We start from the raw sequence: 20,151 nt of genomic DNA on the forward strand, positions 1-20,151 counted from the left end.
ATCATGTTCTAAACCTGATTAAAAGCTGGTAACATTTTAACCAGTATTCTAATACGCGAACAGTGACCAAATTTTTCATTTGCAACCCATTTAATAAGTCATTACAGTCTCTTATAATCAAATAAAATATTGATCTGGATTCAGAATCAAGTAAGATTTATTGCATTTCTGCTTTTGAATGTAACCTTTATTTAAAAAGCAGCATTAATATTTCTACACAGTATCTGAACTTGTACGAGAACTTTTATTGCAAAACACTTCAAATAAAACAAGAGTTTGTAAGACAATTGAATTTAGCACTAGTTCCTCCTGCATCTCACAAAATTGTCAAATTTTAAGCAGAGCAGTTAACTGTTTAGCAACAATTTCATAGTTTCTCGCATACCCCTTGCACTGGCACCACATTCGTAAAATGTCACGGGATTGTTCGAGCAATGTCAATACGGTTTCAAGTGCTTCAGCGAATCAGGAAATCTTGAGCCTGTTCAAACATGCAAATCATTTGCCCAGATGTCCTTCCAAATTCTTCAAAATAAATCTGCACATGACAAAGCTTCATCTGTAAATGTAAGATGACCACTATATACTCTACAAACAACATAAAAATGTTAAACCTCGGCAGCAATAGCTTGATCTGCAAATGTAAGATGACCATGTAGTTTTCGAATGATGAATTTGGAGACAAAGCCTCATCTTATAATTAGGTAAATATGATACATTAGTGTCTGATCAAGGTGCAGTACTGTTAGCAGCAGACAAGGCATTTCCAGTTCTCAACTTTTCAGAATGAGATTTTCATCACACATCATATATGAAGATATTCCGCCATGCATGGATGATAACAATTACAACCTGTAAGCTGGTGGTGCATGAGACAGGTGAAGTGTGGCATGTGCTAAGAATAACTCTGTCAAGTATCTTTTATAAAAGAAATTTCATAAAGTCTTTGACAGTGTTCTAGGCTACTTTTACAGAATGTTTTATAAAAGTTGCTGTGTGACTATTTTAACAGATTTCACAAAGCTCTTTGACTGTGTAGCATGTCAATAGTTTTCAAGCCTGTCTTCTGCAAACACTTACATAAAGGCTCCCTTTGTACTAGAAATTTGAACTCATCTTATTTACATTCTCCATTCTTTTCCATTCCAGCGAATCACAGAAACTATCAATCATTGAGAGTTTTCTTTTCCTACTCCTCTTTGTGTTGGAGATGTGCAGTAGATGATAAAATAAAGAGCTGGAATGCACCATAGGGACATTAATAACCCACCACTGCCTTCACATTGGAAAGTGACTCTGCATTGTAATTTGATGGTTTTAAATTGATTTTCTTTGGCTTTGCTCAGCCTCTCTTTATTTGGAGGTAGTGGTGTTTTTTATGGACAAGAACACTGACTTTTTAGCTTCTTAATATTCAAATATTTTTATTTGTACAGATTTCAGAGCATTTGAAGGTTCACAGGAAGTTCTGCACTCTCAGATGCAACTACCTGTGCCTGTGTCCAATGTTGATGCGAGTGTGGGTTGAGGTTTTGCTCTTGGCGATGGATTTTTTAGGATTTTCTGGAATGTATGTTGTGAATGCTGCCAATTGCTTTTGCTTTGTAGGCTTTTTTATCCATTCATAAAGTAATCTCCTCATAATTTTCAATTCCTGATTTTTTCCTTCTTCAGGATAAGCGCACATGAAGAATTGCGAGTGTTTGCTAGACATGTGCACGATTCATTTGCTTACGCCCAGGTAGAACCCTGCTTGCCTGGGTAAGCCTCATACAGCTGAGGCGTGGCAGCTAGCCCAAAAGTTGCCAAATATAATGGTGTTCACATAAGATGATGGTAAGTGGGGTGATGCATAGAGGCAAGAAGCAATGTACCACATGACATCATTCTGCCACTTCAACCCATAGTATGCACTTTGGCATGCACTTAGAACAGTTAGGATTGATTTTAATGTTAATTTAGTTATGCTGATGTTATTTAGTCACTATAGTTTTCATTTTGAGTGGCATAAAGCACACAAACCAAGAATTACATAAAGAAGTGAGTCATAGTTTTTCAAGTGTATAAATTATACTCGGGAAAATGAGGAGGAGGAACAGTGGCCCAGTGCAGCACTCACCCTAGCATTGTCAGTTACCAGGGTAAGCAACGGCTGGAGTGCAAGGTGTGAGACAGAACATACAGCTCTTTGGCAACACTGCGTAAGTATTTCCCCCCCCCCCCCCCCTCTCTCTCTATCTGTGTGTCTGTGTGTGTGTGTGTGTGTGTGTGTGTGTGTGTGTGTGTGTGTGTGTGTGTGTGTGTGTTGGGGGGGGGGGGGGGGTTGCTTATGCACACACCCCTACAGTAACTATTTAACTATTTTGCCTCAATTGCCATTCACCTCACTAGTACCTAATTAAAAACATATATGTTTGTACCATCCTCATGATCTGTACAGAATAATCCAAGACTCCTGCTCTCTAAGAGACACCACATTTGACTGTCACATCCTACAGTGGTTGCCAAAACATGCCCTGAGATTACAGTAACAGAGGATTAGCTGAGCTGACCACCCAATAGCTCTGGAACCCCAGGACCGCCTGGTCCAAACCCGGCTGTTAGAGGCTTGGCCCCTTAATATTTGAATACTACATTGTCTTTTAATTTAACTTTCCTCTTCTACTTCCTACAGATATCTCCTACAGCCTGTCCATGTGACTTTTCTATGAGGTTTCAAATTACACAACTTTTTTCTACTTCTGGATGGTGCTTATACACTCTTCTGCACGATTCTGATATTCTCTGACTTTCTGTCAAAATGACAACATCAAGAAGGAGTTGTGGGACATAAACGAAAGTTGATAGGCTTGTTTACATCTGAAATATGATGTCTATTCAAATTTCACAAGTGATGCTAGTAGCACCACTAAGAGGATGCAAATCAGGTTGGCTTTAAATAAACACTGTAACAGTCATAAGTGTTTGTTACTTTTGGGATTTGGACATGGTGAGTTAATGTTAATCGAGAATGCTTTTAGGACCACAAAGATGCCACTGTCCACACCTCACAGAGTTTGAACAAGGTCGTGTATAATAGGGATACAAAAAGCTGGGTGTTCTTTCTGCAGCATTGCAGAAAGACTTGACAGTAATGTAGACTGTGTATACAACTGCTGTCAGCGGGAGTCAATAGAATGTACGGTCACAAGAATGCCTGGTCCAGACAGCCATGTGGCACTACCAAGAGGGAAGACAATTGTGTTCAGAATGTAGTTCAGGTGCTTCGTACTGCATTTGCAGCAGCAATCTGAGCAGCAGTTAGTGACACTACGTACTTTTACAAATCAGTAACTTCAAGGACCACTCCGAGCCAAACACACTATGGCACGCCTTCCATTGACCCCAAAGCACAGACATCTGCAACTTCACTGGTGGCAAGTAAGAGCCCATTGGAGGGTGAGGTGGGGGCCTGTTGTGTTTTCTGATGAAAGCTGCTTCAGCCTCAGTCCCAGTGATGGCTATGTGTTGGTTAGGAGGAGGCCAGTTCAAGGCCTGCAAACAACCTGTCTGCGTGCTACACACACTGGGCCTCAGCGTTAAGGAATGGTCTGCAGTGCGATTTTGTATGACAGTTGGAGCACTCTTGTGGTTTTTCCACTCACTGTGACTACAAAATTATACATCAGTCTGGGGATTCGACTTCTTGTGCTGCCATTGATTAACAGAATTCCAAGGGGTGTTTTCCACCATGATAATAAACACCCACTGATAACTCCAGCATCATCCACAAGCAGGATTAACGATCCCTGTATTGACTGACACATGCAACAGGCACACCATCCCACAAACTGACAACTGACATCCAGCACTTGTACAACACAATGCATGCAAGTTTGCATGCCTGCATTCAACATTCGGGCAGTTACACTGGTTTTTAATATTCCAGCATTTCAGATTTGCAATGGTTTATCTCGCATTTACATTAACCTATGATCTTGCAATGTTAATCATTTAAATATGTTGCCTAGACAAATGTGTTCCTGAAATTTCAGTACTCTAAATTAATTACTTTTGATGTTGTGATTTTTTTCCGTCAGTGTATAATGCCCAGTGTCCTCCAATATCTATCTCTTCTTTCAGCTTAATAACTAACACAGTGCATAGGCCTCACATTTGGAAGAATGGTGGTTTGTATCCCCATCCAATAATGCTGATGTCGCAAATGTCAGGATCATCTCTTTGAGAAGTACACAGCCAGCGTTTTTCATTCATCCTTCCAAATCAAATAAACATATTGCTTTGTTTCTTTCATGACCTATGTCTCTAAAACAAAATGTTAACTATAAATTCTACTAAATAGGTGATGGCTAGTTGAGTTCTCCTAAATTTCATTATTACATAAACCAATGACAATCCACTTATCAACAATCAACACAGTGTGACTTACAAGAAAACTCTTAAGTTTTAATTATCTCTGCCATGAATAATAAATCCAGTATTTGGGCAACAATAGATTTGTCTCTTACATTTTGGAACACATTTAATTTTATTGGGTGTTCATTTTTAATAACAATGTGGAAAGAATACTACACACATTGCTATTATTTTAAACAAAGATAGTACTAAATGAATACCTACTTTTATGCGTCTGCTGTTGGAGTGTGACAGGCTGCAGAACAGGAAGAGGTTTAGGTGCAATATCTGCACCACCAAATATATCTCCGAGTACTTCTATGTTTGATTGTGTAACTGATGCGTTTGGTGTATTTGCAGACTGTTTTGGAGGCTCTACATCAAGACCTAACAATAGAGAATATAACATTAATTGTGGTTCACCAATTAAATATATCCTTTTTGGTAAGGCAATTCATATTTCTAATTTGTGATGTGCTTTACTGGGACCTTAAGACTTGCAGTTACAAGACATTAAAGTGTTACCCAAATCAGCAAGTTGTTTGCCAAGAAGTTCCGTTGGTACTGGTGGGAGCTTTTCTTCACTTGGTGTGCTGAGATCCAGCAAAGACGTACTTTTGGTTTCAGGCAGTTCACCTTGAACAATTATGGCATTGTATTTGTCCGACACGTGACCCAGAGCATCACTTGCTTGAAGTACTTTGTTGAGAAGATGTTCATTGTTGTGTATCTCTGTTGCAAAGCGAAATAAGTTTGTTCGTAGATTATTACAGCTTTGATGCAACTCCTTGATAAGTTCAAGTTCCTCTTCTGAAGTCTCGCCAGGCTTGTAAGAGTCCAGCATTTCTGATAGTAATCTAACACTGCTGTGTACAGACTCTATTTCATTATTACAACGGTTGGTCATTTCAAGTCTTCTTTCATCCTGGAACAATAAATACACTAACACTACCATACACATTCTGAAAACCACAACATTAAACTGTTAACAACAGAATTATGAAAGATTAGTATAGCCTCAACAGAACAAAATGTTACAATACTGTTAAGTTTGAAGTGTAGCATATCACTTCCGGTTGCAATATCCATCCCTCAAAAGTGATTATTTCAGTGCCTGTAACATTAGTTTCCACTGTTCTATAAAAACAATGATAGTTCTACATTTCAAAATTTGTTATCACTGGTATCACTAATGATATAATGACAGCAATATCTAGTTCAAAACAGAAGAAAAGAAAGTCCTTAACAACGTTCTGTGGAAATCGACACCTTTAATAAAGGAACACAATTTCAACCGGACCAATTCACAATGAAGACAGGTAAGTCAATTAATTCCAGCAACCACATTGTGCAATTACCTACAAATACCATAGATGCAGGTTTGAATGAGGCTATGAGGACCATCACTGGCACTGGCAGATAAATTCCCATCCAGTAGTGCCCTGTTCCTCCAGATCTCAGGAGAAAAATGTTGAAGGGGCAAATTCTTAAAAATACGAAGTCCCAAAAGAACTCACTTTTCGGAATCCACAAGCTATACACGTGAAGTTTTTATCTTCGGATCACATACGTTTTCGATGTCACTGAGAAATGGGACAAAAGCTGGAACCAACATCCACTTCAGAATGCCCATTTAAATCAAAACGCAACAAATAAGGCTGCATGGTTTGATGTCCCCCATCATGGAAGGTCAAGATTCAATCGTGTCTGAACAAGAGCATGAGTATGGTGCTACATCTTGAAGAAGGGGAATACCTGTGAAAAGTGCTGCATTTGACTCTGGTAAGCAGAAAGAAACTGTAAGTGATGTTACAGATAACTACCCCGTACATGCTTTGAAAGATGGCCTGAAGGACTTGCATACCAAGTGTTGTGATCTGGCTGTCAGATTTTATTATTACCCTAGGGGACATCACTCAAATACCATGCAACACCACCTTTACCCTTTATAACACCAACAATTTGGTGGTGAAAGGAGTCCTCAAGTCTTCCCAGGTATGCCTTATCCAGATGAAGATCGATTGAGTCAGCAGGCCAGTCAAGCCAAGCATTCGCCAAAATGGAAACATATGCGCACCAGCCCTGTGAAGTTGGCTGTTATCTAATAATATGGAAGTGCCCACAGCTTACTCATTATGAAGATGCAGAAGAAAGGGCAACACCCAATTTATGAGAATGCTGAAATAAATAGTCTAGTTCACATTCACAGTAACATGAATGAGTGTGTCCAAGTTATTATACGTCCCCAACCTCCAGGTAGAGTTACACCCTCCACATAGTGTGGGTATAATGCCCCTCTGGGCAATCAGCACACTCAAAGCTTTCATAATTTAAAGAGAGGCAAAACTGCTACATGTCAGACCACACTGGCACTCCAAAGTGACCAGCATGCTCTTTTAACGGGTGGGGGGGGAGACCAGTTTTTTGTGCAATGAACTTATATTGCATATATACAGGGTGAGGCATTTAAATAGTATCATGGCCATTTTCCATTTTGCTACAAAACAAACGGGAAAATCGAAAATGTTTTCATACAAAATTTGCAGTAGGCATAAGGGAACATAAGAGAGTGACTGTAACTCATCCTCGAAATGCCATTTTAAGAGTTTTATCAGGGCAAATTACGTTTTTTTTAATGGGATGGTATATTTTCTTCTACAGAAATGGTAAGGGTATTTAATTTTGAGTATAAAAGTTTTAGTACAATTAACTAGGGGTGATATGTGATGTGACATTGAACAAATATGAGATCAAATGGTTTTCACGCACTTTGATTTTCTCTCTCTATTTTTATTTTGTTATTGTTATACAATGAAGGGAATTCTTTTTTTTAATGTAAGTAGGTTTGTTGTTCTTTTACTTGTATTCCCATAACGATACTCATTTGTTTACAGGTTTGTCGGCATCGGTACAAGCTTATCCAGAGCCAAGGTGAACCTCTTAAGAACATTACCTACTATTCTCAATGAGATCCACCTTGTTTCGTAATCATGGATGTTCGATGCACAATTAATGATAGAATCGATATGATTTACATTATGGTGAAGCTCATAAGAACGCTGGAGCAACTTGAGACTTATACAGAGAATGAGAGACTTATACAGAGAATGATATCCTGAAAGGAAACAATCATCTGCAAGAAAGTTTCAATGACTTGCCAACTTATTCACCAAACTGAGAGGTGTTACCCAAAAAAACACAGTCGACAAAGAACTGCAACTGATAAAAATTTGGAAGTCGCTGTATTAGCTGCAACTGCCACTAATCCTCACGTAAGTTCCCGTCAACTGAAATGTGATTCAGGAAATTCTCAAAGGAGTGTTCTTCGAATACTTAAGTGTAATAAATTCCATCCATATCACATTAGTCCAGAAGCATGTTTAATTTTGCCAAAGGGTTGTAGTACAATGTGAACATAGTACATTTTCAAACATTTTATTTTCTGATGAGGCAACATTCGCCAATGTTGGTCAAGTGAACCAACATAATATGCATTGTTGGTCAGAGGAAAATCCAAGATAGTTATGTGAAGCTGAGCATTACAGGTAGTGGAGCATGAATGGTTGATGTACAATTCTGGGATTACATATCAATAGACCATACTTCACTGAAGGTAAACTGAATGGCTGGAGATATAGAAAGTTTTTGGTCAAAGAACTTCCAGCATTGCTGTGCCCCTTATGGAACAGGGTGCCATGCGGTATCAACACGGTGGTTGTCCATCTCATTACTCAGCAGTTATCCATCTCATTACTCAGCTGTTGTCCATCTCATTACCCAGCTACAGCTCAAGAAATACTAAACAGCGATTATCATGATCGACGGATAGGATGCTGAGAGCCTGCCCATAGGCCACTGGATACATTAAGGACAAAGTTTATCACGAAATGCCAGCCACACCTGAAAATGTACATCAAAAGGAATGTCCACACTGGAATCAACAAAGAAATGTCTTTTGAAGCACGTTTTCAGAAATGCATCGATGTTAATGGTCGTAACTTTGAGCATCTGTGAAACTGAAATTGTTTGTAATGTGAAAATGAATTATGGTTATGCAGTGTAGAAGTACTGTATGTATATTATGTAAATTGATGCCAGTAAAGTCAAAATGTATGAAAACCATTTGCTGTCTTATTTGTCAAATATCACATCACCTATCACTACAAAACAACAAATGTAGTACAACTTTTATACTAAAAATTTAATGACCTTTCTATTTCTGTAGAAGAAAATACACAATCACATTTAAAGTAAGTAATGTGACCCTGAAAAAAATGTTGAGAAAGGGATTTTAACAGTCACTCTCTTATCCCCCCCCCCCTTATGAATACTGCAAATTTTGTATGTAAACATTTCCAATTTTCCCCTTTGTTTCAAGAGCAACACGGTTATGGCACTATAAATGCTGGAGGAGGAGAAGGAAGAGGAAGGGGAGAAAGAGGAGATCAGTGTTTAACAACCCATTTACAACAAGGTCATTACTGGCAGAGCACAAGCTCAGATTAAGGAAGGATGCAGAAGGAAAGCAGCTGTGTCCTTCAAAGGAACCGTCCCAGCATTTGCCGTAAGCGATTTAGGGAAATCGTGGAAAACCTAAATCAGGATGGCCGGATGCAAGTTTGAACCGTTATCTTCCCGAATGCGAGTCCAAGTGCTAACCACGGCGCTACCCTGCTCGGAGTGCCCACACCACATATATGTGTATGTTCTGTAATGCCATATGCAAGAAATAATGAAGGTGTAATTTAAAGGAAAAATGAGAAAAGAGTAAATCAATAATTCTACCAGCAAACACAAGAAAAGAATAAATCACTAACACTAACTCAGAATTGAAGGTACAAAGACAATGCATGTATAAGCATCCCACTACCATTAACGAAAATATAGCCTTACCGTAAACCACAATATATATTTATGTTTCATATGTACTTGTAGGAGTCATATAGAATTATGTTTTGGTATACATGTCTGCCTAATCCACAATGTATTTAACAACACAAGAATGGAAATTTCATGACAGAAACAGCAAACTAAAATTAGGAACAATACTTACTCAACAGCAGATAATAGCTGGATGGCACAAAAATACAAGTAATTGTTCTGAAAATTACACCTGCATTTGAGCTTTCAGCTTATTTCTAGTCTAAGCACACATTATCATGTTCAACTCAGCACTGACAAGGTCACTGACATTCAGGACTGGTTGCCACTGCCCTCAGTACCAACTAGCAGCACAAAAATGATTATGAACTCTGGTAACAAGGCAATGAACACAAAACTGATGGGTGGAGCATAAGGAGAAAAAAGGGGGAGAGAAAAAATAATTTGCCCAGCTATTACAGAAATTTCCTACATCATTTTTTACCATGACACCAGCAAATGTCTCAACACATTGCCTGGCCAACAACCAGTACTTGCCTTATCAGGCACGCCTTGAAAATCTCAAACATATCTTTAATGTGTTTTGTCTATATCTCCCTGTGTTGGAGACAAGGCATATTCTATGCAAAATCTTACCCTCATCCCTCTAAGCAGTTTTCTGTCACACACCAACCTTAGCTACACTCTCATCTATCCATAAGCCAACTGTGCTCCACACACAATTCCCAGTAGGTGACCTAGCTGCAAGATTTGTCAAATACCTATCCACCATCTCCTATTGCAGCTCAGTAACAGACACTTAATATGCTACAAAACAGAGGGCCGTGGCCATTTAATGTGCTACAAATGACAGGGGCACATATGACAGCTCCACATTATAACTCTATACTGTAATAAATGAAATGGAAATGGCTCTGAGCACTATGGGACTTAACATCTGTGGTCATCAGTCCGCTAGAACTTAGTACTACTTAAACCTAACTAACCTAAGGACATCACACACATCCATGCCCGAGGCAGGATTCGAACCTGCGACCGTAGCGGTCACGCGGTTCCAGACTGAAGCGCCTAAACCGCACGGCCACACCAGCCGGCACTGTAATAAATGTGCAGTGTTCTATGTGAGTATGACAGCTAATCCACTGGCTCCTCCCATAAGCGACCACAACTTAAAAGTGTCTAGTAGCAAACTCCAGCACAGCAATGGTGAACATGACAACACCAATTACTTCAACAGCTATTTCAATGCCTGTGCTATTTCCATCCTGCCCCAAAGTAACAGCTCCTCTAAAATGTGTAGCTGAAAACTGTTGTTCGACCATACCCTTCATTCCAACAATCTCCCTGGCATAAATCTCAAGCAGTCTCCATCTCCTACATCCTATTTCTAAAAGCCTGCCCTCACCCTTTACTCACACATCCTTTTTCAAGCCATACCACATTTCTCATCTCTTTCCCAGTCCATCAACAGTGTCAATACATATATATATATACACACACCACTGCAAGTACCTTGTATTGACCATGTATGATTTTTTTCCTCCTGGTTTACTGGTTTGAATATTTACCAGCCCACAATACATGGTGGACTTAGATGTTAATCATAAATTCAATAGTTTTATTCATTATTATTCTCAAAGAGTGAGCTGCTAATAGGTGTTTCCTGTTATGCCAAAAAAGGCTGACATCTCTAAACTTAGTTCCACAGAATATCTCAGAAGTCAAACATGTCCCACATGTCAATTATCAGTAGGTGACTCGTTGACTAACCACAATTAACTAATAACAACCAAAAATGAGATCATTTACCTCTTTCACCATGTTTTTGATAAGTCTGTTAGCTGCCTGCAAATCATCAGGGTTCTTGCTCTGCAGCAACCTTTGCAACAGCCGTGACTGTTCATCATCATCAAAAATAGACTTTTTTGTTCTTGGTGGTGGTGGTGGCACTGGAGCTGGTGTTGGACTTACTGCACTGTCAGTTTGGTAAATAGGAAGAGGAGGATCTTCCTAAAAATTAAATGATTTTCTTCAGAATAATCCATCTTAACTTTTATTTAGGAAGAAATGACACAAAGAGTATCAGAACAGCTGATTAACAAAAATAACATGCATTTAAATACACACAGTACTGTATATTTAAAAAATGTTGTAACTCATGAAAATTTTAAGTTTATGTTGTATTATATGATCACTTGCTCACTTACACATTGCTGGGAAGATTACCTTTATCACACCTTGTTTCTTCAGCATTTCATAAGCTTCACGGATTTTTGTCTCATGGGGAAACTCTTTTGTCCACATATACATTAGCTGCAGCACTCTCTTCTTCACTACAGGAGATGTGTGAGCCCCAAGATACTTTGGGGATACTAATTTAATCATTTCATTCAGGAACCTGAACTTCCCAACTTCCGCTTGAAATGTTGGTCCACTATGCCTCATACAAGTATCTACAACCTGGAACACATTTAAAGACTCTTATTGTATTGCAGCACACAAGTCTTTTCCACTATTATCATGCACAAAAAAACCCTACATGTACAGAGGACTACAGGTTTTTTTTTTTTTTTTTTTTTTTAAATTAACAGTGCAGTTTTCATTTATTTCATTCTTCTTAAAATAAAAATGTATGTTTCAGATGCTGCAAAAACAATATTTCATTGGCATCAACTAACACTGCACCTTAAAAATTGTGTTTACTCTAAAGTACAAAAGTATCCTGGAAATGGAAGCAGTTCATTTAAGGTTTTAATAAATGTGCAACAACGTGATGTATCATTATGCAGACACTTTAATGAGACAGGTTAAATAGGAAGTGGTTTGAATCATGGTTCCATAGGACACTGGCGAAGACTGGACCTGAACTACAATGTTTATGACACTGCCAAAGCAGCAAAAAACTGTATTGTAGCCGTTGCCAAATGCTTCGTGCACTCCAATCTAGTTTGTGCTGTGTAATGTTCATTGTTTTCTTTTACTGTGAAATGAGTGAAGAGAGTAATCCTGGTTCATGATGGGGTTTGAATATGACCTTCGCAATACCAAACCTGATCAGTGATCCCTGTGACTGTTATATGTCAGTTCAGCCTTCACAGAAGTACAAAACACAGACATAGGCTGCCAACCCTGTGAGAGGGAGGTGAGACTGGTCCCCCCTTCCACTCCTCTTCCTTCAGGTGGTCTAAATATTCAATTGTTTACATTTGCAGTGGACAGATATGTTAGAGTGGCTGCAACCTATCTGCATATGTATACATTGCATACAAAACCTCTTTTTAACAATTTTCTCTAAACATTTAATGACCGAACTTGGAACATCTAGGGCAATATGATTGGCATTCAATAGTCAAGGAGATGAACCTCGAACTTTCAGAACAAGTGAGAGGCAGCTTTTTTAAAAGCTGAACATGCGGTATGAAAAGGAGAAAAGAAGATCAAATGTGATACCATGAATTATGTAGAACAAATTATCACTCTGAATTCCAGGTTATGAGATGCAAGTGGTCTCCAGAATGTATATGAGATGTAAATCAAACTGTAGGTAGGAATGGAAGCTAAATAAAACAAAAAAAGCATTTTTTTTAAATAAATAAATAGAAAACAAAACATATAAAGTTCCTTAGTAAGACAGAAACAGAAGTAAATAACAGAGGGACATTATCAGTGGTCGAAAAGGGAAGAAAGAACTGAACGTGCTAAAAATTGAAAGTGCGAATTGAAAGTGCTAAGAATTGAAAGTGCTTGATGAGAAGGAAACAGAGCACAGGAACTCTGTTAACTGTCATGTAGGCCTACAGCAAATTAAAGAGAGAGTTTCTGAATGTTGGTGATACAAATTAAAGTTGCTAATGGAGCATTAAGATATCTATTTCAGACAGTTTAGAACAAAAGAGTTTTGTATGCTAGCAATCTGTGATGGAGTTTCATAATTATTATGACAGCCAACTCGAGTACACATTGCACATAAGCAATTAAATGAAATCAGTACTTTAACAAACAGTTCTTCCATTACTTATATAGATACTATTGCTGCAGAAGCACTGTATTAGGCAATACCAGTTCATTTCAAGGGGCAAGGGCTTTTTTAATGGTTATAAATCTCATCATACAAAGCACAATGCCAGGATTTTCGTCCCAGAGCCCCAATATTATGACAAATTACAGTAGCGAATAATAAGATAGCTACTTTAGTATGGCATAGTGAAGGTTTCCAATCAGCTGACCGATGCTTGGTAGCAACCTGTTAAGGCCTTTTGCACCACAATATATGATTTTTTTGAAAACTAGACAGAGATGAATTGTCCACATGGAAATTACTTTTTCTTTCAGTACTGTGGATGTGAATTCCACAGTTCATACTACTGTCATTCTTACTATCCAGCAGTAATACAAATATAGAAAAACTGCACTGGAAAATGGAACAGAACTGAGGCTTCTGAAGACAGCTCATTATCAGATTTATATAATATTCTTACTATACACTTCTGTAGAAAAAATACTTTTTGAACTTACTGCTTTGCTCCAGAAGGTGATGCCATAGGACAGCATCTACTGCAAATATGTAAAGTATGCTAACAATCTTATCCACAGATCAATGCACGAGGTAAATTTTTAAATAGAAAGAAGGTGGAAATGGGCCTACTCAGTTTGTTATCTTCCAAAGTACCTAGGAATTTTACACATAATGTGCCACTCACTGTGTGCCCATTGACCTCTATTTCTGATACCTTAAAGTCATTTTTATTTGTTAAGAATGGCATAATATGAGGCTTTATAAGATAAAAAGTTAAGCTGTTTACAATGAACAAGCTGTAAACCAGCTGCATCTTTCTCCTGGCTGAGGCCCATGCAAATGCATTTTGTTACTTTATCCACATACTTGTATCACCTGCAAACGTAACAGTATTTGAAAAGATCTTCAAAATCTTTGGCAAATCAAGTACTGTCTCCAGTTAACAGTTGGTCAGGTAAGATGTTCAAAATGTCTACTGTTGGCAGCTAGACACACAGTGGGATGGCAAGTGGTCACCACAGCTACATGCTGTTGTAATCTCTTGGCAGAGGTCCTCCAATGTGTGTGGCTTAAGTCAACTGGTTTGATATGTTATAGCCCCTCACCCAACTCGCTTTATTTGTTCATGAGACCCAGAAAATATTAGATACAGGCTCCCAGGTAGATGCTATTTTTCTTGACTTCCGGAAGGCGTTCGATACAGTTCCGCACTGTCGCCTGATATAGTAAGAGCCTACAGAATATCAGACCAGCTGTGTGGCTGGATCGAAGAGTTTTTAGCAAACAGAACACAGCATGTTTTAATCAATGGAGAGACGTCTACAGACGTTAAAGTAACCTCTGGCGTGCCACAGGGGAGTGTTATGGGACCATTGCTTTTCACAATATATATAAATGACCTAGTAGATAGTGTCGGAAGTTCCATGCGGCTTTTCGCAGATGATGCTGTAGTATACAGAGAAGTTGCAGCATTAGAAAATTGTAGCGAAATGCAGGAAGATCTGCAGCGGATAGGCACTTGGTGCAGGGAGTGGCAACTGACCCTTAACATAGACAAATGTAATGTATTGCGAATACATAGCAAGAAGGATCCTTTATTGTATGACTATATGATAGCGGAACAAACACTGGTAGCAGTTACTTCTGTAAAATATCTGGGAGTATGCGTGCGGAACGATTTGAAGTGGAATGATCATATAAAATTAATTGTTGGTAAGGCGGGTACCAGGTTGAGATTCATTGGGAGAGTGCTTAGAAAATGTAGTCCATCAACAAAGGAGGTGGCTTACAAAACACTCGTTCGACCTATACTTGAGTATTGCTCATCAGTGTGGGATCCGTACCAGGTCGGTCTGACGGAGGAGATAGAGAAGATCCAAAGAAGAGCGGCGCATTTCGTCACAGGGTTATTTGGTAACCGTGATAGTGTTACGGAGATGTTTAACAAACTCAAGTGGCAGACTCTGCAAGAGAGGCGCTCTGCATCGTGGTGTAGCTTGCTCGCCAGGTTTTGAGAGGGTGCGTTTCTGGATGAGGTATCGAATATATTGCTTCCCCCTTCTTATACCTCCCGAGGAGATCATGAATGTAAAATTAGAGAGATTAGAGCACGCACGGAGGCTTTCAGACAGTCGTTCTTCCCGCGAACCATACGCGACTGGAACAGGAAAGGGAGGTAATGACAGTGGCACGTAAAGTGCCCTCCGCCACACACCGTTGGGTGGCTTGCGGAGTATAAATGTAGATGTAGATGTAGAAGTAAAAGTTCATAGCAGTTAGATTTGTGGAACAAGGGGGAGGGAGGGGGCGAGGGCGGTGAATCACTCAATGGGCCCCGTTCCTCCAGTCCATTGCCCCTGCAGACTGTCATGATTCAGGAATGTTCACAGGTAGTGTGGTGGTGCCCCATCTTGTTGGTACAAGAGCTCATCACAGCTCCATAACGTGCACATACACCTGATAAAATTAATTTACGTAATATATATGGACTCCATACACAATCAAAGGCCTTGTCAAGTTCACAGAAAAAGCTAACAGTTGCCTAGTTCTACAAACTAGTGCATGATATTGCATATTACTTTGACCGCAGAGAATTCTCTGTGCAGGCCAAACCAAGCAGTGGCTAGAACGTTATTCCCAGAAAAGTGGTTCAATATTGCCATAACCTACCTTCTCAAAAAACTTAGGAAGATGGAATATAGGTCTACAAATAGAGGTCATTGTTATCTTCACTTCTATAAATAGGTGTTACTATTGTATAGTTCAATCATTCAGGAACTGCAACTTTGCTCATCAACTGATTTCCAAAGTAACTCAAGGGCACACAACCAAGTCAGCACAAGATTTCAGTACTCTGCTTAATACACCATCATGTACGGAAGAGTTACTGTTTTTTAAATTTTTGTTAATCTTACTCTCATAGCTGAGCTGGTGAAAGTGATGTCTGTTGCTAAATGTTCTATATTCTGCAGTATTAAATTATTGAGTTAACTGGTTTTCGGCTTATAACGCCATCATCACAGTTTAACTGACTTTTGTCACCCAAGAAGTTACTGTGTTTGTAAACGACATTAGGAAAGAGGTTACTCATATAGATTGAGGCACAAACACACAATAAATCTCTTTTTTCACAGTGCGGTCATAATGCAGTTTAAAAGGCAAAACATTGTAAAATAAATAAATAAATATAATATAAAGGGAGTAAACAGGAAAAATAGACACTATACTTTAAACTCATGCCTATATAACATTTTATATTAAATAAACAAACCAAATAAATAAAGTAAAGTTAGTACTTGACAGGACTACTTCAAGAGGTGTTACACATGGAAAGTAATACAGAAACCAATTAAAAGAAAGAATTAACAATTGTAACAACTCAATACGTGAAGTACACAGGCAATCACAATAAAATAACAAGAAATGATTACAGACGGAAAATGGAGGAACAGCAAGGAACAGCCAGTGTGGAAAGTAATGGAAAACAGAGGATTACGAGAAGTTTGGAAGAGGGGAAGTCGTTTAAGATTAAATAAGGACTGTGGGCTAGATGCTCATTGATTTCCTAGGCTTCCAACAGACTGAGTTTCCAGCCTTTGTATGCTAAAAGAAGGACATGGTACCATGGCTGGTAGTTGTGGCCTTCACTTGGTACATACTCAGCACATGTGGTCATAATTCTGCAACCTCCAGCTGCATTTGTGTGGAAATCTGCATGTTTGTGTGTTAGTGGGAGTTGTGAACAAGAAGGTATTACTGTGCCTGTAGATTGGCAACAAATCCATAAACTTCCTAGATTTCACCACTGACATCAGTACACAGACACATTGTTTCAAAATTTATAGGATAACTTAGGGTGTCCATTCGTCCTGTTTTTCCTGGGACAGTCCCGTTTTTTACCAAAATGTCCCGCTGTCCCGAAAGTTTTTTTGGGGATGCTCAAATGTCCCGGTTTTTTATGATTACGCTTGGCTAGAGTATTTTACGCTACTGGTTGTTTGACTTGCTATTAACTGCGCAATTATTAACGCTAGGGAGCGTGTGATGACTTTCAGCATACCCCAAACATGTACCGAACTGTCAAAAATCGCAAGTAATTTTAAGCGCACTATAGGTTACGAATAACAACGAAGATTCTTCTCTTCTAAATCGATCCACTGAATCTGTCCTTTCGGTCCAGAGATACTCTATACCACTGATACTTGCTCTCTGGCTTTCGTCACCACACTGTTAATGTTTTGCACTGTGCAATCACTGTTTCATTATGCCAAAACAAAAGTGTAATTTTAACAGCAATATAAAAAACCAGTTTCCTTTTACCACTGGTAGTGGAGAAACTATAGAATGTACATTGTGCATATCAAAATTTACTATTGGTCATGGTGGAAGGTCTGACACTGTGAATCACATCGCATGAGTGATCAAATGAAAAGAGCAAATAAATGCGTGAGTGACTAATATGTAAACTTAAAATCAGTAACAGAAATTGATAGGCAGTTCGCATCACAAAAAGCTACGTTTGCATACCACAGTGCAATGCATAACCATAGCTTTAAGTCAATGGACTGTACTACAGCAGTTGTTAAAAAACTTTTCAATCCTAAATTCACATGTGGACACACAAAATGTAATACAATCATTTCAAATGTTATTGCACCATATCAGCTCAGCAGGTATTAAATGAACTGAAAAGTGCTAGAGTCATTTCTGTAATGAATGATACATCGAATCATCTGGATTTGAAGTTGGTTCCTCTCCTTATCAACTATTTTAACCCTGAAAATGGCACCACGGTGAAAGTGCTCGAATTGGTTAATTTAGCTGGAGAAACTTCAGATTTACTTCAGAATTATGTGCTGGAGGTTTTAAAGAAATATGATCTTGAGGGAAAGGTGATTGCAGTTTTACAAACTGGCTCAGATTGCCTACCCATCGACTGCCAATTGATTGTAAACAAAATCTGCCAGCATTTCCACATATACAGGGTGTTACAAAAAGATACGGCCAAACTTTCAGGAAACATTCCTCACACACAAATAAAGAAAAGATGTTATGTGGACACGTGTCCGGAAACGCTTAATTCCCATGTTAGAGCTCATATTAGTTTCGTCAGTATGTACTGTACTTCCTCCATTCACGCCAGTTGGCCCAATCGAAGGAAGGTAATGGTGACTTCGGTGTTTGGGTTGACATGCGACTCATTGCTCTACAGTACTAGCATCAAGCACATCAGTACGTAGCATCAACAGGTTAGTGTTCATCACGAACGTGGTTTTGCAGTCAGTGCAATGTTTACAAATGCGGAGTTGGCAGATGCCCATTTGATGTATGGATTAGCACGGGGCAATAGCCGTGGCGCAGGACGTTTGTATCGAGACAGATTTCCAGAACGAAGGTGTCCCGACAGGAAGACGTTCGAAGCAATTGATCGGCGTCTTAGGGAGCACGGAACATTCCAGCCTATGACTCGCGACTGGGGAAGACCTAGAACGCGAGGACACCTGCAATGGACGAGGCAATTCTTCGTGCAGTTGACAATAACCCTAATGTCAGCGTCAGAGGAGTTGCTGCTGTACAAGGTAACGCTGACCATGTCACTGTATGGAGAGTGCTACGGGAGAACCAGTTGCGTGTGCAGGCACTATCAGCAGCTGATTGGCTCCACGGGTACACTTCTGCGAATGGTTCATCCAACAATGTGTCAATCCTCATTTCAGTGCAAATGTTCTCTTTACGGATGAGGCTTCATTCCAACATGATCAAATTGTAAATTTTCACAATCAACACGTGTGGGCTGACAAGAATCCACATGCAATTGTGCAATCACATCATCAACACAGATTTTCTGTGAACATTTGGGCAGGCATTGTTGGTGATGTCTTGATTGGGCCCCATGTTCTTCCACCTACGCTCAATGGAGCACGTTATCATGATTTCATACGGGATACTTTACCTGTGCTGCTAGAACATGTGCCTTTACAAGTACGACACAACATGTGGTTCATGCACAATGGAGCTCCTGCACATTTCAGTCGAAGTGTTCGTACGCTTCTCAACAACAGATTCGGTGACCGATGGATTGGTAGAGGCGGACAAATTCCATGGCCTCCATGCTCTCCTGACCTCAACCCTCTCGACTTTCATTTATGGGGGCATTTGAAAGCTGTTGTCTATGCAACCCCGGTACCAAATGCAGAGACTCTTCGTGCTCGTATTGTGGACGGCTGTGATATAATACGCCATTCTCCAGGGCTGCATCAGCGCATCAGGGATTCCATGCGACAGAGGGTGGATGCATGTATCCTCGCTAACGGAAGACATTTTGAACATTTCCTGTAACGAAGTGTTTGAAGTCACGCTGGTACGTTCTGCTGCTGTGTGTTTCCATTCCATGATTAATGTGATTTGAAGAGAAGTAATAAAATGAGCTCTAACATGGAAAGTAAGCGTTTCCGGACACATGTCCACATAACATATTTTCTTTCTTTGTGTGTGAGGAATGTTTCCTGAAAGATTGGCCGTACCTTTTTGCAACACCCTGTATACAGTAAGGGTTGAATCTCTGAAGTCATTCTGTAAGTTTACTGAAACTGAATTCAAAACTGTACTTGGGCACAGCAAGACAAGGTGGCTATCTCTGCTACCAGCATTGGAAAGAATTGTAGAGATATTTCCTGCTTTGAAATCATATTTCATTTCCCTTGATAAGGGTACTGTTATCCTTAAACAATTCCTTGATAACCCTGTGTCCATTGTTCTTCTACATTTTCTAGTTAGCCAGCTAAAACTTTTCTCCACAACAATTAAATGTATTGAGAAACAAGAAATCACAATAGTGGAAGTTTATCAAGAAATAAACA

At 39.3% G+C, this 20,151-nt stretch overlaps 1 protein-coding gene across 4 annotated transcripts in view; it reads right to left on the bottom strand.

Annotated features, from left to right (window-relative positions):
• The window catches only part of LOC126462962 (ADP-ribosylation factor-binding protein GGA2), a 131,893-nt gene that overhangs the window by 80,244 nt on the left and 31,498 nt on the right, over window positions 1-20,151 (bottom strand). For all 4 annotated transcript variants that reach the window (XM_050096115.1, XM_050096117.1, XM_050096118.1 and 1 more), the window contains exons 3-6: window positions 11,503-11,736; window positions 11,086-11,286; window positions 4,921-5,320; window positions 4,621-4,782 (exon numbers count right to left, since the gene is read on the bottom strand). In XM_050096115.1, coding sequence (XP_049952072.1) covers window positions 4,621-4,782; window positions 4,921-5,320; window positions 11,086-11,286; window positions 11,503-11,736 — 997 coding nt within the window. The remainder of the gene's footprint in view (window positions 1-4,620; window positions 4,783-4,920; window positions 5,321-11,085; window positions 11,287-11,502; window positions 11,737-20,151) is intronic.

Source organism: Schistocerca serialis, chromosome 1 (assembly GCF_023864345.2).
Source record: "Schistocerca serialis cubense isolate TAMUIC-IGC-003099 chromosome 1, iqSchSeri2.2, whole genome shotgun sequence".
NCBI lineage: Eukaryota > Metazoa > Arthropoda > Insecta > Orthoptera > Acrididae > Schistocerca > Schistocerca serialis.